This window comes from Trachinotus anak, unplaced genomic scaffold (assembly GCF_046630095.1).
Source record: "Trachinotus anak isolate AG129_WGS33_773 ecotype Australia unplaced genomic scaffold, CSIRO_AGI_Tana_v1 ptg000007l, whole genome shotgun sequence".
Taxonomy (NCBI): Eukaryota; Metazoa; Chordata; class Actinopteri; order Carangiformes; family Carangidae; genus Trachinotus; species Trachinotus anak.
In genome coordinates, this window is record NW_027273858.1 from 17,485,018 (window position 1) to 17,510,029 (window position 25,012).

A 25,012-nucleotide genomic window follows, 5' to 3' on the forward strand; every position below is an offset into this window, starting at 1 on the left:
CTCTCCAGTAACCCCTCCTCCAGGGACTCCTGCAGACTGTGTACGTGCCACACGACTGGTGCCAACTTGAGCTTGAGGTTTGCCTCTGCACAGCACACTCCCTGACATTCAGAAAGCCGTTTCACTTATTAGTGTAATGAGCGACAGGCCCCAGCAAATGTGCATAATGAGATATTCATCATATTCCTGGACGTAAGTTTATGCTTTAAACAAATCTAATCAAAATGTGTAACAATATGCATTCCGATAGTCGATTAAAGTCCCTCTTAACCGCAATCATGAGCTTCATAAACCGGCCACTAATCAACAAATCAGTCTATTATAACAACATCGAAATGTTTATGCAAAATATTCTTTTGTTGTGTGAAAGGAATTTCACATATGCGAGCAAGGAATGAGGGCAAAACACTGACGTTGACGTTGACTGGTGATGCCTTCATGTGCTCCCTTAAAGCTCCTATACCCCCGTGTTCGGTCTGCTCAGATTTCAATGCCTCTGTTTTAGAGTTGTAGCCGTTGTATCATTTTATAAACGAAGGTGCACTCGACTTATTTGTGCTTCTGCAGGAAGAAAATGTACACAAGACGTGCCAGAGATGCTCTAAGCCCAAACTGTAAGGCTACATCATATGTCCTTGAGCAAATTACACAACTTCTATATCCTACAGTTTGATTCATGTGTATTTATCTTGAAGTTTACGTAGTACAGATGTATAGTTTGCAAAACGTTCTTAAATATCAACAATAAAAGTACTCATCATGCAGAATATGAGTTTAGATTGTTGTTTATTATGAATATCATTCTATATTATTGAATAGGTTGTTGGTCGGAGTCATTTAATATATTTTATAATGTTGGATGGTTTAATCTAAAGCAATAAATAAGAATGTATAACAGTATAAAATAGCATGAAATGGACATGCTTAAGTAAAATACAAATACCTCAAAATTACAAGTAAATATATTCCCTATAAACCAGTGAACATAATTACAGAGAATAACCATGACCCACAGGTCCAGTCAAGCTTACATATGCAATATTACTAATTCATTCAGTGACAGAGGAGCACGTTATGACATAAATTAACCACTTCCACGTGTTTCTTTTATGGACGTCATTTTTCCCACGGTCCTCGAATGCAGCGTGCGGGGGGCGGTGCTTGTGGTCTGACGTCACAGTGGGCTGGCCCGCAGATAGGCTGGCGCACACACCGAGCGGCGCCATGCACGACCCTCAGACTAACCGCTAGCCACCAGAAATGCCTCCTGAAGACCTCAACCCGGCCCGAAATGTTCGACCCAGGGCGCACATTGTCGTATTATTTCACTGATACAAGGTGGGAAGATGGAGTAATAGTTATAAAATGGCGAGGATTTGAGTCTCACTTTTCCGTTTCGCTCGGCGTAGCGTGGCACAGGCAGTGGGTCGTTTCCAAAGTTGTCGGTTAGCAGGACGCGTGTGAAGGAGCGGAGTTAAAGGCGCAGTGCCCCCGGTGTGGCCGCAAACATGGAGAAGCAGCAGAGCGACCTGGACCGGGACCGACAGTACTGTGAACTTTGTGGGAAAATGGAGAACCTCCTGAAGTGCGGCAGGTGCCGGAGCTCTTTCTACTGCAGCAAGGAGCACCAGAAGCAGGACTGGAAGAAGCACAAGCTCATTTGTAAGGAGGCAGACAAGGCGCAGCTTCCCAAACAGAAGCCCGAACAGGCTCCGTCGTCGGAGGACGACAAGGCTCCGGAGAAATACCGAGAAAAGACAAGCCCCCGGCAAGAGGATAGTGCATCTTTACCACAACCCACCGCCGCAGAAGTACCTGGGGTCGGCGACAGACCGGGAGAGGACGGGTCAAACAGCACCGCCACACCTAACGGACAGACCAGCTCATCCCCGCAGAAACTTGCCATGGAGTACATAGTCCCGTGTATGAACAAGCACGGCATCTGTGTGGTGGACAACTTTTTAGGATCAGAGACTGGGCTAGGCATTTTGGACAATGTCAAGGCCCTTCACAAAACGGGCAGGTTCACAGACGGACAGCTGGTCAGTCAGAAAAGCGACTCCACGAAAGACATCCGTGGGGACAAAATCGCTTGGATAGAGGGGAGGGAAGCCGGCTGCGAGAAGATCCGCTTTCTAATGAGTCGCATGGACGACCTGGTTAGACATTGTAACGGCAAGCTAGGAAACTACACAATAAATGGAAGGACAAAAGTAAGTATTGCAGAAGGTGGAAACACACAACCAGCAGTCTGAAGTTTGGGTTCATTTTCATGCCAGTGGTTGTCCTTCAGTGACATCCACCTGTCACACAGCTTGGTTGATTAAAAAACATCGGCACTCAGGCTCCAGGTTTGCAAGTTTCTGACAGCATTACATCATTTATCAGAAGTCACCATCAGGCCGGTCACACCCGGTGCTTTCAGACACATCCATTGTGTCGTCAGGACACTATTACTTTCAGTATCCGCTAACGTGTTTGCTAATTTGACCCGACTTTAAGTGTAAGAGGCTGGTAAGTCCTCTCTAACTCCAGGTTAAAGTGTGGCTAATGCCATGAGTCAGGAAGGTGGATTATTAACTCAACACGTAGCTTTTTCTGTCTGCATACGCAAGGACACATTTTCATTATCTCAATGTTAATGTAAATGGCTTTGCAGAACAAACACATGGCTAAGACTTCAGCAGAGACTAGGTTGATAACGCCACCAGTAATGAAATACCCCCTCCCCCCAGGGCCTTACTCCACACATATATATATGAACTAATGATTACACAGTGTGGATCATTTGTATCTGCAGTAGCACTCGCAGTAAGGGAAGGGATGAAGAAAAGATGTCTTGATTGTTGGCTTTGGCTGCTGTACTTGCAGAAGTGTTGTTTACTTGCATGTGGCATGTAATATTTGACCCATCGCTTAACTTAAAAGAGTTAAACTGATATCTTACATTTAGTAGCATTCTTTTCTCCACAGTTTAGAACAATATTACCAAATGCATATTTTTTTTGTTATATATTACTATTGAAATACCAGATTTAATTTTTTAGGGTGTGTACTTAATTTGCAGTTTATTATCTAAAACAAAGCGAATCCTACCATCCTGCAGGTTATAATTTTGAGATTGTGTTGAAACTGTTTATAACAGTGTTTATTCAGTTGTATGGTCGTCCTCGAGGCTGTAGTTCGAGAGGTGTTTCTAATATTTAATCTGCCCTTGATTTAAAAGAAAGAACTGAGGTGGACAATTCATTATAAACATCTCTCAGTATAATGCCATGCAGTAAGCCAGCAACACAAAGTACAACCTCCAAAATGACCATCAAGTTGAAGCAGCACCTGTCTAAACATCATAATTTTCATGAAGGTACAGTTTATTGCTGTCCTGTTGGGCTGCAAGAGCCGATTATTTTCTCAGCTATTTGGTCTGTAAAATGTGAGAAAAGAGTGAAAAATTGCCTGTCATAATTTACTAAATCCCTCGATTGACATCTTATGATTGTTTTGTCCAAAGAACGGCACAAAATCCAAAGATCACAAAAGACAGAAAAACAGCAAATCCTCACAGCTGAGAAAGTGCAGCTGGGTAGATTTTGGCATTTGTACTTGAAAGAACAAGCTTAGCGATTATTCAGTTATCAAAACAGTTGCTGATTAGTTTTGTCGATCATGGAACTGATTAATCAACTTATTGTTTCAGCTCTAGGGGGCTGTTGGATTATACTGATTAATTTTAACTATTATAGTTATCCAATAATCTTGCAACTGAGTATACTTGCAGCAAGCACGGGCAGATGTTCTGTAACGAGCAGCTCTAGTAGACGTGCTGCTGCTAAATGACGCCCTGTCCGCTTATAAAAAATTGAGCATAGTACATGACACATCTATACATTTATCTTTTTTTATCGTAAAATAACAGGGTGTGTAACCAGATGGCAAACAGTGGGATAAATGTGCTCAAAGTCGGGCAGCATGAAGTTCAACTGGGCTGCTGAATCATCTACAGGGAAGCTGTTCTGTAGCTGACTGTGACTTCTGACCACGCTGTAGAAAGGTTGCAGGCAAATTTGCAGCAGTGATAAGTCCAGTTCAATATCTCAAATAGACACACAATTGGTTAGACAGTAGAGCATTACTACTATGAGAGACAGAGTTGACTGTTTAAACGTTGGCTGCCTTGTGAAGCAGAGGAAATTGTGGGTAGCTTCTGTTTCTGAGGTCTGTTTTCTAAGAAGGTGTCTCTAAATTACTATGATCTTGTTTTCAGACCGGCTCCTCTCAGACAATAAGTAACAAGTTGTCCTATCACCTTGTTAGTCATTTCTAACAGTGAATTTTTTTGTAACTGCTGTGCAAAAAAAAAAAGCAGCCTATGTCATCCCAAAGCAATGTCTGCCTTGCTCAAGCTCAGGACTTACAACTCCTCTTTGAGCCAGATCTAGTCATTATGACCTTGTGGCATTAGACCGACCCAGGAGGAGATGAGCTGCTCTCAGCCTCCCCCCTTCTGCCTCTCATGGGGAAAATACTCTGAAGTCGCCTGTCACTGTTTCAGCGAAAAGAAGATAGGTTTAATCCCTTTTCAGGACTCTTTCTGAAATGCAAACCGGTTAATTGGGTACACCCATCTGAATCTAATGCAGTCTAATATAACTTATCTAAATATGTTGCCTCACAAGTTATTATAGTTTTAGAAGAATTTAAAATAGTTATTTTATTTGCTCATTCGTGCACTTACTTTCAACGCGTCTAAGGTTCTTGTTTACACATTAGTTTTCTCTACTTTATTTTTCTTACTTTTTTAGTTTTGTTTTATTTGGCCTGTAAAGATGTTAAAAAAGTCATGGGATATGCAGTTTTTGAAGTTTGAAGCCAGGATTTTGACCTTGGAGCGTGGTCAGGATACAGAGAGTTAAGTCAAACACTAACAGTATTAGGATTGACACATAAAAAAGATACTACTGAACACTACGATAACCCCACATTTGTCATGTACTGCTATCACAGTGCTCGACATTTAAAGGATCTAGCAGTGAAAGAGCAAACACTGGATTGAAGCCTGTGGCCTTTGCTTTCTGTAGGTACTCGGTTTTCTGTGCTGGCACCGAGCTCTGATTACCGGACGCTGTTAATTTAGGCTGCTCCTCCTGTCCAGTGTTTTTTTTCCCCTGACTCACTCTTATTAGAGAAAAGATATTCTTTTAGAAAGTCCATTATTTGAGGTTGTGCTGTTGATCCATGCAGCTGGCCACTGAGTCAAACACTGAGAACTTGACTTCCTCACCTACTGCCCTAGTTGCCTTGGCAAACACCCGCCTGGACTGTGACCAGCAAAAATTAGCATGACTTGCACATATGGAAGGCCGCCAGTATCACTGGCTCAAAGGGATACAACACAATGTAAGCACAATTCACATTGGAAAAGATAGAGGAAAAAGATTTTGCCCAAATAGTTATTTAATGTCATTGTTCCCATTTCCCCTTTTCACTTGATAACATTGTAGGAAGTCGCAGGCAGCAGGACGTGTTTGTTTCTCTCCAGCTCCAGCATGTTGAATGCTTTCTGATGCCATTATAGTATTATCAGAGAACATGTAAAGAAGTTTGTAGCAGCCACTGAGTTCCCCCCTGAATGTTAGTTTTTCCAGCATATTAACATAGTAGCTTACTAAGCCAAGACTGCATTACTAACCTCTTTACTGCTGTACAGTGCTGGTGTTTATGTAGTTATGTGCTTGTACATGAAACTACTCTAAATAGCACTATTTAGCATGGCATTTTATGGCTTAATATAGAATCTAAATACTGGATTTCAATATATTTTTTTGGGCCTACAGGGACAGGACTCATAACAGTGTAACGCAATCCAGGCAGCATGACAGCTGCGTGACTCAAGCACAACTCTACAGTATGAAAAACAAAAGGACATTCATAGAAGCATGAATTCTGCTATAGTAAACATAATGACACATATATTGTGTGCGACGTTGCCAGATCACCTCATAGATGAAAAAGTTGCTCAGATTAATATGGCAATATGAAACACATATAGAGCTAAAGCATTTAGTTAATTAATGTACTTGGCAGTCATCAGAAATCTAGTCTGCAACTATAGTGACAAATAATTGATTGGTATCCATTTTCAAAACAAAAATACAGAATGCATCTAATTCTACCTTCTCAGATGTCAGGATTTATGTGATAGTAAATTAATTATCTTTGGTTTAGGGACTGTGGTCGGATAAAAGAAAACATTGAGAGATGTCACCCTGTGCTTTAGGAAATTGTGTTTGGCATTTTTCAGTACTTTCTTACATTTTATTGACAAAATGATTAATTGAGAAAATAGTCAATAGGTTTAACAGTAAGAAAAGTAATTGTTTGATACATCCCCCAAAGCACCAGAGAGATGGATGATATGGATAAAAGCTATGTAATTTTATCTTGCAATAACAAGATATATTGATAAAAAGTAAGAGTTTGGTTAATGTACTTTAAATAGCTTACACATCAAGCCACTTTATCACATGAAAAAACTGCTGTAAATCCTTTATTGCCATAAAACGGTCCTGCACTGATTTGCAACATTGTCCGCAGTGGCTTTCCTACTGTATCACAAAATCCCTGTTCTTTCTCTCACAAATATACAAGTATATTGTCCCGTCAATCAACTCAAGATGAGCCTTTTTGAGCCATTTTCAGTGGAAACTGCTGATAGCTGCTAAGAGGCAGTTTTACCTAAACGGGATAAATCTGGACAAATTCATCCCCCTCCCTGTCAGTGTTGTTGTTGATAATGAGCAACCAAGTTTTTATATTGTTGATTATTGAGTTATTTGTTGCTTCGTTCGTAATGTCACAGAGCGACTGTAGACGTGTGCGCTTTCATAAGGAAGTTGACCATTGACCTAAATCTTAAAGCTTTATAGAGTAAGTAGGCTAGAGGAAGTCATGTGGTGGTGGTGGTCCTCTGAGCGTCGGAGCCAGCTATACATTATGCTATAGGCTAGACGAACTGCTCATTCCTTCCTCCTGCAGTACCAGTATGCCCAAGGCGGCACCTTGCATACCACCTTTTTCCTGCTTATTGTTTTACCATCATACAGTAAACAATAAATGTCATAGTTTTGAAGTTAGTCAGAGCACAGGCTCACCCAGCATCCATGGTCAAGTATGAGCTGTCTTGCAACCACTTCTCTCCTCTGCAGGTCTCCAATGATATCTGCAATGCCATTGTTATTATAATATAATGTTGTATATGTGACGCAGCAGAGAGGTCAATGAATGCCAGTAATTGGCTTTACAGTTGTAATATGTTTAATATAGTTTGAATTGGTCCTCACTAGCAAATGTGAAGCATTTAATAGAATTTGTAATGAATCCAAGTTTAAGCGCATGTTTATCTCTCCGTTTAATATGCTGTGACTGTCTAAGCAGCACCTGGGCGTGATCCAAGTGGAGCCCTGAGAAAGAGGGCTTCTGTTTTTGACTGTTCGCAGCTGTAGCCTTGACGGACAGGGAGGATTTATGGTGGGGGGGTTGAGCATGACATTTAACTGATTGTACGTGTTTATTGTATAAATTCAATGCAAAATGTATTTGACTCTGCCACCCTGATTAGTGTAATTTTTGTATTCTAGCTATGACTACCTGTCTGTAGTTTGTTCCAGACAACCAAATCAGTGCCTTTTTTTCTTTCCCAACCTTTTTGAACCTGTCTCAAAATGGCGTGTGTGTGTGTGTGTGTGTGTGTGTGTGTGTGTGTGTGTGTGTGTGTGTGTGTGTGTGTGTGTGTGTGTGTGTGTGTGTGTGTGTATTGCTGTGCTCAATTGTCTATCACTGGCATCAAGAAAGTATCAGTGACTGATCCAATTACAGAATGGGTTCACTTGGCTCTCAGACAGCCACAGATAGAGCCATTCAGTCAGGCTGAGCAGTCACTAAGAAGTTACTGCACAAAACAGACACAGCACTGTAAACATCTGCTCTTGACTCTTGTTATCTATGGATATAACACCACCCAGCCGACTGCAGGGCAGTTTTGAAGATGAACTGATCCTCTCTGGCTCTGATGGGTAATAGCGTATGATTTTATGACTTCAGTCAGTAGAAACTGTTTGCGTAAGTGGATCTCAGCATTGACTTTATTCCAGATAAAGCTTTATGCAGCGTTTATCTTTTGTTTGTCAATGGGAGACACCAGCAGCATGTGCTGAAATCTACAAGGCCGAGAACTTAACACAATCCCCTTCAGAGTATTTGCGTAATGATACCAGAAATTGTGCTTGTGTTTCCGTTGCAACATGTTGAGGGTGAAGGGTAGCGCCGCTGCTGTATACGTCCCTCTATTGTTCACAGCCTGGAGTAAAGAAGAAAAGAGTAAACTAGGTCATTACTTTAAACAGGGATTTCCTCTGCAGGCAGGACCACTGTCTGACAGATAAAACACTGAGCTATCCTGGGCTGGGGCCCAAACTGTCTTGGTTCCCACACTCCCCTGTGCTACAAGGTCTCCATCCCAACTGTTTGTACTTATGTTTGGATAAGAATCTCTTCTGTGAAGTGAGCAGGCCCCTTGCAGCTTTTCCTTTTTCCCCACCCCAGGTCATGCGTGAACCAGTGATGAACTGATAGCATCACAGTGATCAGTGTATCCTTGCAAGTGATGAGCAGAGCGGAAGTTGTTTTACACGTCTTTCAAACCCCTAAATCAGCAGTGATGGAAATGCCCTGCCAGATATGTAGTATGGCTGACAGAAACATTCAGTTAATCAATTAGTTGATTAGTTGACATTGAGATGATTTTTGGTACTTCAAACAACAAATATATCATCTTTATGGATGTCAGAATTTCAAATAAAAATTTTTATAGCATGGCTCCGCAGGAAATGATTCCAACTATTACAAATGTGTATTAAAGCTCCACTAAACAATTCCTTTTTGGTAGTAACATTGGATCAAATTACTCTAAGAAACAACTGAGTAAAATCTTGGTGGTGAGGAACATTTTCATCCTGTTCCACCGTTGGTGTTGGTAACATGCTTACAGCTGTATTATCTTATGTATTGTGTTATTACATTCTATGTGTGCACATTTTATTAGGAAGGAAATGTAGTCAACATGTTTGTTTGATCTCAATAATTCACACAGTGAGTTTTAGCGAAGAAACCCAGAATGTAATCAAGACAACTCCAGAAGGTATTGTTAAGCTAATGGTATGTTAAGGTTTATTTATTTCTCCCCACTGAGGATTTAGTTGCATAAAAAGTCTAGAATTTCTGCATGGGAAAAGTGGACTTGAAGCAGGTGGTTGGTTGATAGTTTGCGTGAATAAATGGTTAACAACATGTGGCATCTACATAGTCTGGCTGGAGCCAGCAGGTGTCAGTGGCTAAGGTGGTGGAGAGTGTCATCCACAGGTTTGGTGGTTAGATCCTTAAACTCATCCTGTCGGTGTTAAGTGTCCTTGAGGACACAGCTCCTGATGAGCAGACTACAGGCGTGCGTAGCAGCAGTTATTGTGAGACACTGTGCTATACTCTCAGGTTAAAAGCTGAATGGAAATTCACTCCATTTACCATTTATTGTTTGACTGATGGAGTGCCAGGTTGAACTGGGAGTACTGGGAGATTCCTTTGTGCTGATCAGCCATGACTGTATGTCAGACATTATGGAAGCTGTCAGGTTTAAAATATCTATTTGTCTTGATTTTTGATTCTAATTTGAACATTTTCGAAGTGTGACCTGTACATGATGTAAATTTCCTGACTTCAAATTACATGGCTGGTACATCTTACTCATGAATTAATCTTTTTCTATGTAATTGAATGATTCTTCACAGAATTAAGACCCTAGCCCTAATGTAATCAGTCAAAAATAATTCAAATATTAATTATAAATTAACACAATTATTTTCACAAAAATTGTGCACATAAATTTAATGTTATTGAGGATAAAGTACAGAAAATAAGGAAAGTCAAATGAATAGAAACCAAAACATAAATGCTAAGTACATTATTTCTGATTAATTTATTATCTAGTACTGTTAATTAAGAAATTAGTTAGAATGGAAAAATTATCATGTTTCACCACCCATTGGTCCAAATAGGTTTTGAAAAGCCTGGTAGAAAAAAAAACAGTTTGAAGTTTTGCCCTGTCTCTCTGATCAAATTCCTCTTTACCCACATGAGCAACAACAGGGCTGTTTCTTTACTTGCACGCTCCTTGGCACAGATTTATAAATCCATTTGATTTTTCATTATTTATGATTCTTTGGTGGTTGCACAAAACTTCAAGTGTACAAAGCAGAATCTTCTCTCTAGACTGCACACGATCATTCACACACACATTTTAGTTTTACATAATCTGTAAACATATGGTAGAAGTTTGCATTTTGAGCAAGGGATGGAAATTCTTAACGACAGCCTTAGTTGCCATCAAAAACACTAACTTTGTAAAAAGGCTTCATTATTTCATACTATGGCCTTTAGTTACTGCACATGTCTGCTGGATGGTGTTTTTTCGTCTTCTGCTTTTTCCATCGACTGCACTGAAGTTTCAGTTCAAGCTTTTCCCATTTTACAGAAGTTGTTTTGATTTAACCCCTAATTACGAGTGCTGAATATTTGTTTGCTAATCTTATTGTTATTAAGATAAAGTCATGGCATGGCAAACCCATTACATTTCTAATTTAAATTTAAATTAGCCAGTGAAGTGTGTTTACTGTAAGCAGTTGAACTTACCAAAGTAACATTGGGTGTATGAATAAATCACTGTAATATTTCTGTAGTAATTTAATAACCCCCTAAGCAACTTTTATTACATTTAATTAATTTGAATCTTTTTGTTTACTTTTGGTTTTACTTCAGTATTATAATATTGCTGTGGAAACGCTTGAACAGTCATATCCATGAACTGTACTGCAAATACATACAAAAAATCAATTTAGAGGAGCAAAGACATCTGTATTAGTTCATAGTAAATCAGCAGGTCTAGCCTCCCATAAACAATGTTAGTCTTGTCTTGCCTGTCCTGGTCACATCCCATCCAGTTCAAGCTTGATTTATTTGAGGTTTGATTTGCAGATGTCTGAGACAAATTGAGAATGAGGAAAAAAAATAAACAGCAGCACACAACTTGTGAGGAGCAGATTAGTGTCTTCCACACAGAGGGATACCCTGTCTATAATCTCCTCATATACAAAGGGATTAAGTAAAATGTTTTATTGAATTATTGTAGATTGAGAACAGTAACTGATTTTGTTCCAGAATATCACAGTGACCTTGGGTCATTGTAACCCTTCTATCAACAGAGATGTTGTCTCATGACAAAAACAAAAAGGCAATTGTCTGAAATTCTGTAATGTTAAAAAAAAAAAAAAAAAAAGTCAAAACCTGACTTTAAGTAAAGATGACACTGCTTTTCTTTTAATAAATACAGCACCTACATTAATGACTGAAATGAGTCTTTATGTGTCACTTGATGTTGAGAAACTGGAGATTAAAGTCGAACATTTTTAAAAACTTGGAAGAGTTGAGCTGTATGTTTGCAAATCCAACTGAGAAGTGAACACCTTGCCAAGGTACACCGCAAACACAACTGGTTAACTGGAAATTACATCAGACTTGTTTCAACAAAAATAAATATGATGCAAATTTGTTTTAATGAAAAATCGCATTCATATCTACATGTACTTTTTGATCATTGACGCAAGGGCTTGCACATTGACGCAGACTGTAGGTGTCCATGTTAACTATTTCCATGCTCAGTTAAATGCGTATCTGTGGCATAATGTTTGCCTTTGATTTAGCCTTTCATTTACTGAAAGCCTCTTTAATGACCTCTGCTTCGCTCTCGTTCATTCTCTGTCTGTAAATGCCAGTCAGCCTCTGACGGCGTGCCGGTGGAATGTAAATAAACGGCATGGTGATCGAGTTCAGCCTCCTAATGAGGGCCACCAAGGAACGCGGAAGAATAACTGGCTGAGAAGAAGGGAAGCACAATTAGGGATAAAGGTCAGAGGTGAAGACGGCAAGGAAGAAAGTTCTCCTGCAGTGTAAAGGAGTCTTGTTAACATGGAGAATTAATCTGAATTTTGGGTACTGCTAGTTTCTTTAGGCCAGGTTATGTTAAAACATTTAGATCTATCACAATATCACATCCACAGTTTATAGAGTTGCAGTCAGAGAAAAGGAAGGAGATTAACATGCATGAGCATACTCAGTAGTAAAACATGTCTTTTATTGTGGAGAAACAGCGAATCAGCGTTTTGCTGGTACAAACTGCTGCACTCTGATGCTGTCTGTATCGCCGTTGCATGCTACATTTTTCATAAACGTTTTGGCTTCATGTCGTCTGTGTTTCTCTGACTGAGAATGTGATCTGAAGTGATGTCTCTTCTGTTGTGCTTCAGCTTGCTGGGTCCTCATGACCAGATCACATGAAAGGCAAACGGGGGTTAATCAGCACTTCATACAAGGTTGGCATTTACAGATACTAGCTGATCTGCATTCCAGTTTCATGTATTTGTGGATTAACTGGTGTACAACCTCTTTTCTCTATGCAGTCGGTGTGTTATGTTAATTTCTACTTTATTTTGGATTGTTTTTCAAGTAGTTATTTTTCCTGATTTAATACTTTCTGTTAAGGCTCTGAGAAGTGCTTGCTGGTCGAATGTGCCATTCGACCAGCAAGCACTTCTCAAGCCGATTTCTGTATGTTTTAGTAAATCTCTACCTGGCATGCTCACAGATGCATAACTGACCTTTTCCTGCAGTAGATGAAGCCTTATAAAGTTTCTAGAGCTGTCCAGTTAAAGAAGGTGAAAGGCAAAACTGCTCTGTCTGGGTTTTTGCCTAGTGCCAAAGCTCTCACACCTTCAACAAGCCCCCACATACACCCCACCCTCACACATCTGAATCCACACAAGCACACTCTTCCTAGCAGCGACTGTTTACCCATCTCCAGCCTTGTAGCATGAGCCGAGCAGTCAAGGGTGGGAGGGGTGACATAGCCGAGAATCAGCCTCACGCTCTGCACGTAGCACAACCATTAAAATACTGCTCCCTCTGGAGGGAGGCCAGGAGTCAAAGTTAACAGCAGTTCACTCTTCTCTTCTGCGCCAGCTCCACCCCTCTTTCTCTGTCTGTGCCCCTCTCCCTCTTTCCCTCTCCCTCTCTTTTTACCACACACACACACACACACACACACACACAAAAGCTTACTGTATTGCACCTCACTGACAGGAAGTTCTTTGTCACTTTGCACGCCCCTCACCCGCCTTGATTCCCAGCAGCCACTTCTTAGGAGAACCTTTTTTTTTTAATCGATAAAGTAGTTGTGTCAGTTCATGCAGCCAGAGCCTTCCCACCCCCCTCATCTTTATGTTGGAGTTTTGTTGTTTTTCAGCTTTGAAGGCCCTGATACTGTGCATTCCAGTGGGAGCCTGCATCACTCAAAAGATGTGAGCACAATGTGGACTGACGCAAGCAACTATGGTCAGATGCGCAGGAAAATAAGATTCAGACGCATGTGTGATGCGGATGTTTTGGTTTTTCTTTTTTTTTTGCTTGCTGCTCTCACTGATCATTGCCAGAGTAGACAGCTTTTAGCACATTTTGCAATGCAGTTCCAATATAAAACAATAAAGTTAACCTTTTCAAAAGTAAGCACATGTGAAGGCTTCTATGCTCTATACTATACTTTAGTGATTCTCTTCAGATTCCTGTAATCCAAATATTTTGAAATATAGCATGTTTTATTCTCTGCACATAAGATCGCTTTCCACAATTTAAATCGTGAAGTGACATTATTTCGCTTGGCTCAAGACCAAGTGAAAGAGTTTAGTCTGCTGTGAGTGTTTATAATAATGTTGCTATGGTTTATGTTGATCCAAGTGCCCGAAAGAATGTGGGGGAACTTGCCTTTTGTTTGTCATATCACTGCTTAGACACGGTGCATGAGGGCTCAATCTGCCCTCTGTGTTTGTGCACGTTTGCCACTCACCTCTTCTCCTCTTTCAAGTCAGAAAACACGCAGGGTGTTGGTTGTAATTTCCATCAGTTCTTATGGTCTGATATTCGTTGCACTGCAGCCTGATGTCCAAAGCGGTGTAAGAACTCTGTGTTTTGAGACAATGGAGACAGATGGTTTCTTTCTCCTCAAACACTTACACCATGTTTTCCATGGAAGCCTTATTTCTGAAGAAATGACCTGTGTTACTGTCATACTCCTCCCAGCAGCGTGCACTCCATCGCTTGTGTGTGTCTTATTCCTGAGGGGCTTTGTGTGTTGTATGAGAGCGTTCGCTCGCTGTTTATACCAAGACGTTTACAGGAGTTCATAGGGGTTCACTGCCAACACCCAAGCAGATCATGCAAGTCTTAATAGAGCAGGAAAAGGCAAGGGGAAGTTGATGAGAGCACGATATCTCCGGTTTATTTTCTCACTAGTTTAAAGTTTATAATGAGGCAGCTGGGTTGTAAGCAGCCAGTGCTTGTGTCAGTCTTGGTGCAGGTGAGGTAAAGACAATACGGTGTGGCTTTGCCAAGTCTGATGCATCCGCAACACAGGCTAACAAAGGCAAGCTGAGCTGCTTCCACTGCCCTGGTTCTGACTGACTGGATCCACACAGGCATTTGCACCGACACGCACAATTTGAACACAACCTTGACTATTCCTTCTTTGTGTTCTATTGTTCAATGACACATGAGATCTAGACGTTGTATGCATACATTGGTGCTTTCATCACCACATATCTGTTTGTACTAATCATGCTTTTTTATCTTCCTGTCTTCAGGCAATGGTGGCGTGTTACCCTGGAAATGGGACAGGATATGTGCGCCATGTTGATAACCCTAACGGCGACGGACGGTGTGTCACATGCATATATTACCTTAATAAAGATTGGAATGCCAAGGTACGTGAGTGACGTGTGGAAGAAATGTTTACTGTAAGATGATACATGATGAGTCCAGGGACGTCACAAGAACCGATACCTCAGTATCAAGTCAATGCCATTATCTCAAAATGTGAAAGAACTTGTTTTCTGCAGTACTGTAGCTATTGTAGATGTCCATACACCAAGACTGGTGTATTGAAATCGGTTGCTCACAGCATTAGCAGGCTGTGTCATTACTGTTCAGTCTGTCATAATAATATACTGACTTTTTAAAATTAATATTTTCACACCCCTAGTGTGACACTAGTGACACCAGTAGCAGTTTAAACTGCTGCTTGCACACTCACTGTATGGAGGTGTGTGCATGCCTGTGTATGCGTGTGTGATAGCATGCTGTGTGTGCAGCAGTCTTTGTTTTGTCTGTGTCTTGCTGTGGTGTCGAATTTGGTATCAGGAATCATGGAAATGCCAAATTCCTGGTCATGTGTCTTCCTTAGATGAGTATCCCAATTTGTACTTTATTTTGCTCTCTTGTTTCTAATTTGCTTTTTTTGTCAAAACCACAAATTCAAGTGTGATTTGAAATCATCACTCAAATAGCCATCGGCTAGCCATAATTTTCAAAAAGGCAACATATCTGGTCTTAATATTCCATATAACAAGTCAGCCCAGGTCTTGTCTCCATGGCAAGGTCGGCGCCCTCCATCCTGCTGTGTTCCACACTCTACTCCTGTGCAGAGTCAGTAGTAGAGGTTACATGTCAGTACGTGCTGTTCGGCCATTCTCCCTATTTATAATCCCATTAAAACGCAGAGATCCTGCTAATCCAGCCACACCCAATCAGGGGGAAGAGCACCCCCATGCTACTTTCCACACATCCATTGTTTCTCCTGCAAGAAAGTGGATTCATGAGCAGACAGAAGAATGAGATGGAGATGTTAATATGTTTAGAATTCTGGACCAGTAATCACAAAGCCTTTTATCTTACCACTAAGTGTACTCCTAAATTGCACTAAAAGTTTCTAAAAAGTTTTCTCCTAAATCCTATTCACAAAGCTGATGAGACCAACTTTTACTAAGGAAAAGCAAACAGCTAGCTGACGTCAATTCCCAAGAACAAGCTTGCTTGCAATAACCTCAGCGATTGGTTGATGAAAGACCAGTCTGTGCTGGTGAAAATGCATACGCAACATCCCCACAGTAATAATAAAGATAAAAGAAATAAACAAATACACATTAATTAATTATGGATTATGTGCTGTTTACAAAAGTAGTGGATTCTCCAAAAATGCATCTCTATGATAAGGTTTGTGTCGACCCAGGAGAATTTAATTTTACAATAAAAACTTACATTCAGTTTACTCAATGGAAAAAAAAAATAATGAAAAAATTAAAAACTCACTTAAACCTTACTGAGAGCCTATTAGCCACCAGTTGTACCTGTTGTGATGTAGCTGTGGTCTTGGCTCTGGGTTGAGGTAGGGTCTGATATCCACTGTCTCTCACCAAGTGACACGACATACGTGACGAATAAGATGCCTTTCAAACAGCTGCCTCAGGCCACTCTCCATTAAGATCCATGAATCGCCTGTAAATCCTGGCCACTTTGCCACAATGTCTAGACTTGTAGTAGCATCGACTACAATCTGTGTGTTAATGGCGTGATTTTATTTTTTTTCTGTCTACAAATATACCCTCATCTATGGCACCTTTCACACCGGGTAGACCGGCAGTTGCCATGAAGCCGTGAAATTTCTCTGTAGTAAGCGAATATCTAAATGGAATTGTATGAATTGTCCTATGATGTGGCATATTAATTGTTTTTGTTAATCGGTCGCTTCACAGACAGCTGGGAGATCTCCAAGTTGTGAGACTTGCAAAGTTGAATTTTCCCCGTTGCTAAGTAGCGAAGCGTTGCAAGGTGACTGCAGCCCTTTAACGATTCTTTGTGGTTTGGTCTTAGTGAGTTAGGAGTCCTAAAATTAGGACTGACACACCCATTATTTTTTCATTGTTTTTCCTAAATCGACAATTTAGAAGTTACTTTTACTGTCAAATACAGGCCCAGGTGTTTTGATGCATTTGGAGCATTATTTGGTTGTGTTTTACTGGAGGAATATTCATAAACCTCTAATATATTACATTTTAAAAAGTCTATGCACCTTTCATTCACTGTCAGTAGTATCCTGTGTGGCAGAACCTACTTGCTTGTTTCTCAAAAGCAGCCACCAGCCCCAGGTCTGACATAAACATTTGAATAAAGACCGAACTGTAGTCACAGACCAGACATGGGGGATAAAACAAATAGCCACTTTCAAAGCACCTATTTTTTATGTAAACCATTCATACAAATTTATAGGGCACATTGCGGCACAATATTGTCAATATTTTCCTATATAAAGGATATGAGAAATATGACAAGTTTAAGTTTAAGGAAAACGTGTATCTTCACTCAAAATTAAAACAAAACCCCATTAAACATAAACATCTCATTCTCTAACCCTAACAGTCTCATTAAATGTTCATATCCTGACACCCTTCACTGTTTATTTTGGATGTTCATGTTGCACTGTGTCCGCATTAGACTACACAGTATACAGCATGCACAGCTAACTGAGAGTAGCCAAAGCTAGCCAGTATTGAAACAGCATCTAATCTAACATCACAACTGTATACACAAGGAACGTCCAGGGGAATGTGATAATGAACGTGATAACCTTACAATGTAGATATGAAGAAATGAATTCAGTATTTGTACGCACCTGAATTTCAAAACAACGCTGCTAAAGCACTGGGTGCTCCTTCTTGACTGGCCGTTGTAGCCACAACAACCTGTTACTTCAGTTCCTATGCCTGCAGTAAATTTACATAAATTTGAGAACACAAATTAACTACGGTAATTTATTTATACACAGATGACACCTGCCCGACTACACATTTTTGTCACAGCATGCACGGATAGACGAAACATGGCTACACTGTAATGTGCTGTAAGTGTTAAGCAGTTAATCAGAGTCATCAGAAAAGTGGTTAAGGAACTAATCGAGACAGATAAACAGGATGCTGCACACCAGGAAGTAACAGTAAGACTCTTCATAACAGAAGGCAGCAACTGTCAGGTAGAAGAATGGCTTTAATGCTTGTCTGGTGACCTGACAAGACACATGAGTAGACAAAAGATTGTCTTCCAGACTTCCTCACATACTTGACCTCCAGACCTGTGTATAAAATGACATAATTACAGGAAACTGTTTTGCCTCTGGATACTAGTTTGTAGTAGACTGCAGACCATGCACAAGTCTTTCTTCTGGCTATAAGCGTTATTGAACAGAGGATGACTATTTCTGCCTGTCATCAAGCTAGCAATAAGGCGAGCTGAATGCACAGCTATTGGGGACCTGTCTCCATTATAACATAAATACCTCATTTAACAGTATTTTACCTGTGAAGTAACTGAGTCACCATTACAAAATAGCATAGTGCATGTCCATTATGTCCCATGTTGACTTGTTTCAGTCTGTAACTGCTGCTTCTCTTTGTTGATGCAGTTGTCATGGTTTTCAGGGTTTCCACCATAAAAGTTATAAGGGCCGGCGGGGGAAGGATAAGGTTGGTGAGCCAAGTCCCGAACCATGAGTACACACAGCGCATTCTCAATGACAGGCACACAGGGAGGCCCGGTAAAGAGACTGACAGGGCCAGTAAAACCTTTATGGATTTTTTTGACCAATGCGGCAGCTCACTGCAATTTATCCCAGTATGGCTAGTGTCAATTCCAGCTGTGGATGTTCTTGTTCTCACTGCATTACTGAGTATAGGATGCTCACCTACCAAGAGATGTTGCTGGTTAGCTTTCCTGCCATCAGTGCTTTGGTCCAGCAGAGGGTCAGCTTGAAATACACTAGCGAAAACCCTAATTTTCAAGACCATGCAGCAGGATTCATTTTTGACCGGTGTATCTGCAAATTAGGCACAAAAGACTTGGCCTGTTTGGAGTATATTATTAAGTGTCTTATGTTGCTATGAAAACATGCACATCAAAGTGTCGTTACCACACCACACCACACCTTTTTAGAGCAGCAGATTCAGATAAATGGGATTCAGCCTAACCTGTGACCCACTTTTGTAGCAGTGTTTTACACAGTATTACCAATCCTGCGTATGACCTAGCTCTTATTCAACACAATCAGTTTTTGCTTCTTTATGTACTTAATCTTTTCCTGGCAATGCTTTCGACAATTTACATCAGATGGCCATCTTTATGTTAATCATCTACGCTGTTACATATTTAGGCTGCAATTATGCAAATGAGCCATATTCTGGACATGTGAATTATTACAATCTGTTCTCTGATTGGCTGTTTTATTAGGCGTGTCATGAGCTGTCTGTTATAGAATGTGGTTGCCTGGATACTGGGGTTCCATGAGAGACTGACATGGCTTTGGAATGTTCAGCATCAGTTGTTCCACTTATTTATCCCCAATTTTCAACATCATCTCTCAGTTACTGGTACTGTGTTTCTTCTCTGCATATATACATTTGGTACATCATGTACTTTAGTTAGGCATGCATGACCAGTCGCTACTTTTAAATGTTCCCCGTGCACCCGTGTGACCACAATAAAAGAAACAAGGCACACCGGTGGGAGGAAAAATATACAGGCAAGCACAAATCAAAGTGGAAGGAAATGAGTCAGCCACTGGAAATACTATGCTTTCTCTTACAAATACAGGTCCTGTGCAAAGTATGCTTTAAGGTTTTAAAGTGTACCCCAAAATAAAGAAATAAATATGGACCACAATAAGAGAGTGACTCTGTAACTGCTGCTATTTTTAGAACCACTGCACTGAATAAAAGTGGATTAAAATTCTTTATGTTAAGATGCAAAAGTGCAGTGCAGCAACCTTTTTGCTGCACAAACACGTATCCATCCATTTTCTAAACTGCTTATTATCATCTCATTCAGAGTTGCAGTGGGTGGAAGTGCATCCCAGCATGCAAGGGGCAAGGAGAGGTCGCCAGTCTATCACAGCTGACACATTCCTCAGAGACATACAGACACACACACACACATACACACACACACACACACACACACACACACACACACACACACCACTCTTTACTTCATGCTTTAACAGTCTCTCAGCAAAAGCTACACAATTGTGAAGCCTGATTCACAACAAACTTTGTTGTGAATAATAAACATTCATTCTGATACTGTATCTGTGGGTACGCCATGTGACTTCCTTCTGTGAAAAGTACTCTCAGCAGGCATGGAGGCGTCAGGTTTGGCGAGATTTTATTTGTTGAAGTTGAACAGGGTGTCTGACCTGAGAAAAACCTTTTGTTCCATCCACTGTTTCCAATCTCATTAATAATCTTGATACTGGTCTTTTCATAACTTTTTACCATACGCTGTTGTGCATGTACAAAAGTTCTGTGAATATAATTTTATTTGTATAGGCCAAAATCACAAATTATTTATTTGTTATAAAAAGAAAAAAAAAAAGAAATAGAAATAATAAGGCACGATGCACAGTTGAGTTTACAACCGGAACCTTAAAATTGTGGTGTCACCTGCAGTGTGGAAGTTAAGAGTTCAGACCTGGCTGATTTGGTCAACATTCGTGGTTACCATAGAAACAGCAAGTGCAGTTTAATACTACAGCACACACCCCATGAGCAGCTATTTTGTCAGAAATGCAACAGAAGACCATCTGGTGTCCGTTTACAGTGCAGCCAAACAAAGACGGTGATCAGACAGTAACAGTTCCAAGCGCGATGTAGTTTCATGTTGCGACAACACAAGTTCCTTCACTTTCTGCGATATTTAAAACCAGTGTGCTAAGAGAAAAAGAAAAACTTGATCACAATGAGCACTTGTGTTGTGAAGAATACATTGTGTTTCCTGTGGCCTCTTCACAGTAAACACCCTGTGTTTTGCCAGTTGAATGCTTTTAAAAGTTTGGTTTGCATTAGCAGTAATATTGTTACTTAATCAAGCTCTTGGACAGCTTTAAGAGAGTAAGCAGTAAACAGTGCGGCTGATATCTAAAAGATATAGTTAAAAACAGTAACTCTAGATTACATGCATGTCTTGTTTCCTGTGAATCTCTCATATATAGGTAGGTCATTTTTATCCCGCACCAGAATGGTGGACTCTATAAACTGTAATATAGAGGGTAAATTAATAGATGTAAATACATTGGATTTGTACGAGTAGAGTTTGATGTAATAAAAATGTTAAGTTCGGCAACTTTAAAGGGTTAAAAAGAAACACATTGATATATTTATGAAAATATATGGAGTGGATTTTTGTTATATGGGATAAATAACAATCAGAAGAATTACTGCATAATAAAGCATTTTTACTTTATTGAATTTCATAACCATTGTGCTTTTTTTTTTATTATTATTATTAAAAAAACATTCAAATGTCAAAGATCAGTCAGTTTCCATCTTGGTCTACAGTGTTGCTGCTTATTACCCATCCAGAGTTGTTAAGAGCATCATATCTTTGTTGTACGTGTGGGCAGGTCAGAGGGTCATGTCCTGTAGGTGAGAGTCAACGTGTGTTCCCTCTCATCCATACATCATAGTTTTCAGGACTGCCAACTTAATGTTACCACCAGCTTGGCTATACATCCAGTTAAACAATTGCTGATGTCAGTGGTCCTTGAGCTGCTTTTTCGTTGCAGGAAAAAAGCCTATTTCTACTGTCTTCTTTGACCCTATTGTGCTTTTTTTAGTTTAGTCACACCACCGGCATTCCCCTCGTTCAAAGTAGTATAAATGGGAATAGCATTAAATCTAAGACAAAGGGTGTGAACCTCTTTGCTCTACTAGTTTGCGTGTGAAGAGAGGGGCCTATCATATCAGCTGTGTGAGAGTTAAAGCGGCACGCTTGCAGCAATCTGCTTTTTCACTCTCCAGGTCCTTTATCCAGCCAGAGCAGTTTTCCTGTGGGTTATTCTTCCTATCCCTCCACAGGAAAGCCGTCCCCCACTGCTGCTTCCTATCCTGAGCTTTCCTCCTAGCCCTTGGAGTTGGACAACCCTTTTCCTTTAACATTGTCGTCCTATGTTGATAATTTAACAAGCTTCACATATTGGTTACATTTGCGCATCTTTTAAATATGAATAATGTCTGCAGTACCGGGGGTACTTTATCTCCTCTCCCTGAATGTTTGCCTTTTTAATGTGAATGGACGAACGATATGAATCGAATCCAGAAACGTGATCACTGCGGAGGCTTCACTTGGTGTTTGCTTCCTCCAGTCTCTCTTTACTTCCTGCTATTGCTTTGTCCTGATTTGTATACATAACGGGGTTGTTTCTTCATGTCCTGCTCTTCCAGGAACATGGTGGCCTTCTTCGAATCTTCCCAGAAGGAAAGGCCCAGTTTGCCGACATAGAGCCCAAATTTGACCGTCTGCTGCTGTTTTGGTCAGACAGACGGAACCCTCACGAGGTTCAGCCCGCCTTCGCCACCAGGTCAGCATCCGAGTCTGTCCAATGCACACGCGCAGATGATCCAGTCTGTTTTGCAGTGACTCACCACTCTAATCCTGTCTCTGCAGGTATGCCATCACAGTGTGGTATTTTGACGCAGACGAGCGAGCCAGAGCTAAAGAAAAGTACTTAACAGGTAGGATTTGAGGGACAAACTACACAGGTCCTGTTTCTGATGTTTCCGCCCTTCTGTGCTCTTTTACATTATCTCTCGTGTGCTTGTGTTTCCTCTGTGTGCAGGAGAAAAAGGAGTAAAGGTTGAACTCGACAAACCATCAGATCCCAGCTAGTGGGGACCCTGCTTTCCCTTCAGCCATTAAGTGCTCTGTCCTAAGAAAGTGGCCTATAGAGAGCATGTGTGTGTTTTACAAAGCAAAACAGCAGACTTTTGCTTGATTTGGTGGAAGATCCAGACTCGTGGAGACAAAACAAGCAAATACACAACGATTTCTCTTCATTTTCAGCAAACCTGGGCAACCCAGCTGACCTTGAATGTCATGACATTGTACTGAAAGGGATTGTGTTTTTTTTTTGTTTGTTTGGTTTTTTTTTTTGTCTTTTCACCTCTTCGGTGGAGAACGCTTATGTTATAGCTGACATTTTCAGAACATCACTTCAAACAGGAATTAAGCTCAGACAGAATCTACATCTTTTGCATATAGGTTTTTGCAGTTAATTCCTTAAAGGTACAGTGTTCTGCATATGCTTGTGTTATGCTTTTCACATGGAATCAGCTGTTATAAGCTACTGTATGGCAAAATGTGCTTGAGTTTGCAATAATATGAGGAATGATCTGAATTAAAAACACCCTTTTTCTGACAGAACTTCATTGGTCTTAGTTTGAGTTCATTCATTTGCAGCACAATAGATTCAGTCTGTCATTTGTGGTCATGCTGTTCCTCGTCCCCCTCACACTGAAACATCAGCTGTTTGAATTAGGAACAAGTTACCAATAGGCAAACATTGATTTGTCTTAACTGTGGGTAAAGGACACACTGTTTCCCACTGACATGCCTGCCCTCTTTTTTGCATTATACACAGCTCCATGCTGCCCTCTGTAGGAAACATACCGTGTAGTGCACCCATTATATTTGTGATTTTGTGGATTTACCGATAAATGAAATTCCATATAATGAAAATTAGATCTTCATATTTAGAGAAAGAAGCTTTAGAACAGCCATCAACAAATATTGGTTTTTTTCTTGGCCATTATTAACTGCAGTGATCAACACTGTATATCTGTGATCATTATTCCTAAAACTGAAAATAAGATTGTGTGATTGAGATATTTTAGCTACACTATTTCAGTGAGGATCAAAACATTTTAATAGGATTGATCAAATAGTAAATGATGCTATCCACCAGTAAATTATCATATAAATGGCTTCAAGATTGATTTTTCTTTAAGGTCATTTAATGTTCTGGGTTCTGTATCAGAGTTGCCTATTTGTTTTTCAGTATTTGATTCAATTTATCAGTGGCTTTCTATTTCCACTTTCTTCATTAGATGAAAGAAACAAATCAGCACTCCGATAAAATCTAATAATATTTTACAACAATACAGTTTCCAAGACAATCTCTGAACTTAAGTCTCACAAATACACAGTGAGAATGTTTCCTGTTTTGTAAATGAACAACCAGTGACTTGCCAAACTTTAACAGATGCTGTAAATTTCCATGGCACATAATGTCATCATGTATCTGGTGATTTTAGAACGCAACCGTTTCTGAAAACAGCTCATCAATAAAATGGGGAGAAGTGAGAAATGTGTCTGGCCTGCTGGTCTGTTTGTTCTCATAAATCAGAAGGATGTTTGAACTTTTAATGTCGAACTCTCACTTTCAGGTTGTCTTCCATTACAATCAGGGGCTTAAGTCAGTGGTTTTTTTATTAACGGGGCTTGTTTCTTATGTGCAGAAAGCAAAGTAACCACCCAGCTCCCTGCTGGATAAGAAAGTATATCCTTTTTATATCCTGTAGGTTCATCTGGCTGTGTGCTCCAAGGTCAATTACCATCAGGGCTGTGTCACAAACACAAGTAATATGTGTAGTGAAGTGCAATGTGGCGTTCTTATAAAGGATGTGCTAAAGGAACAGTGTGAAAAATAAAGATTAGAAAAACTTTTTAAAGGAAGCAGGTGGAAGTCAGTAAGATGGGAATGAAATGAACTCACTGGAAAATCCTCTACCTCAGAGTAAACACTCCTGAGCTTTGGCATCAACACTTTTTACTATATTTTGTTTCAAAATGAGCCAGTTTTGTATTAAATATATGAACAACACAAAAATGCTGACGATCAAATGTGTTGATCTTCGACACGGTGCACAGAGCCAGCAGCTGAGTGCTGCAGTGTGCTGTGCTGAGAAGCTCCTTATGATGCTGACACAGTGAAGAGGCATCCTTAGTGTGAAGTAGAGGACATGTGCTGATGGGGTCTATACTGAACAATTAAAATATATGTGAGTTTTAAAAATCAAACTTTTTGACAGGTCAAACTCTGTCAATTAACCCTTTAAAGATCTATGTGCAGTGGTTCCTAAAACATGAACAACCAAGTGTCAATGCATCACTAAAGCATGAGTCTGGTTTAAAGATAAAG

The 25,012-nt window shown here is 40.2% G+C and overlaps 1 protein-coding gene across 2 annotated transcripts; it reads left to right on the plus strand.

Moving 5' to 3' along the window:
* The first annotated feature begins 1,195 nt into the window (after positions 1–1,195).
* On the plus strand, positions 1,196–23,235 carry egln1a (egl-9 family hypoxia-inducible factor 1a). Of its 2 annotated transcripts, XM_071481114.1 has the most exons (5): positions 1,196–2,213; positions 14,796–14,915; positions 22,257–22,393; positions 22,480–22,547; positions 22,652–23,235. In XM_071481114.1, exons 1-5 carry the CDS (start codon positions 1,509–1,511, stop codon positions 22,699–22,701), a joined length of 1,080 nt encoding a protein of 359 aa, XP_071337215.1. In that variant the 5' UTR covers positions 1,196–1,508; the 3' UTR covers positions 22,702–23,235. The 2 variants fall into 2 exon arrangements, with proteins under 2 accessions (XP_071337215.1, XP_071337216.1); XM_071481115.1 differs by lacking the exon at positions 14,796–14,915 and having other exon boundaries at positions 1,366–2,213; positions 22,652–22,850.
* The last annotated feature ends 1,777 nt before the right edge of the window (positions 23,236–25,012 follow it).

Excerpts from the sequence above, each read along its gene's own strand:
- egln1a (XM_071481114.1), top strand. The coding sequence starts at position 1,509 with ATGGAGAAGCAGCAGAGCGACCTGGACCGGGACCGACAGTACTGTGAA. Across the intron at positions 22,394-22,479 it reads CAGCCCGCCTTCGCCACCAG|GTATGCCATCACAGTGTGGT; the intron begins GTCAGCATCCGA and ends CTGTCTCTGCAG. Across the intron at positions 22,548-22,651 it reads TAAAGAAAAGTACTTAACAG|GAGAAAAAGGAGTAAAGGTT; the intron begins GTAGGATTTGAG and ends CTCTGTGTGCAG.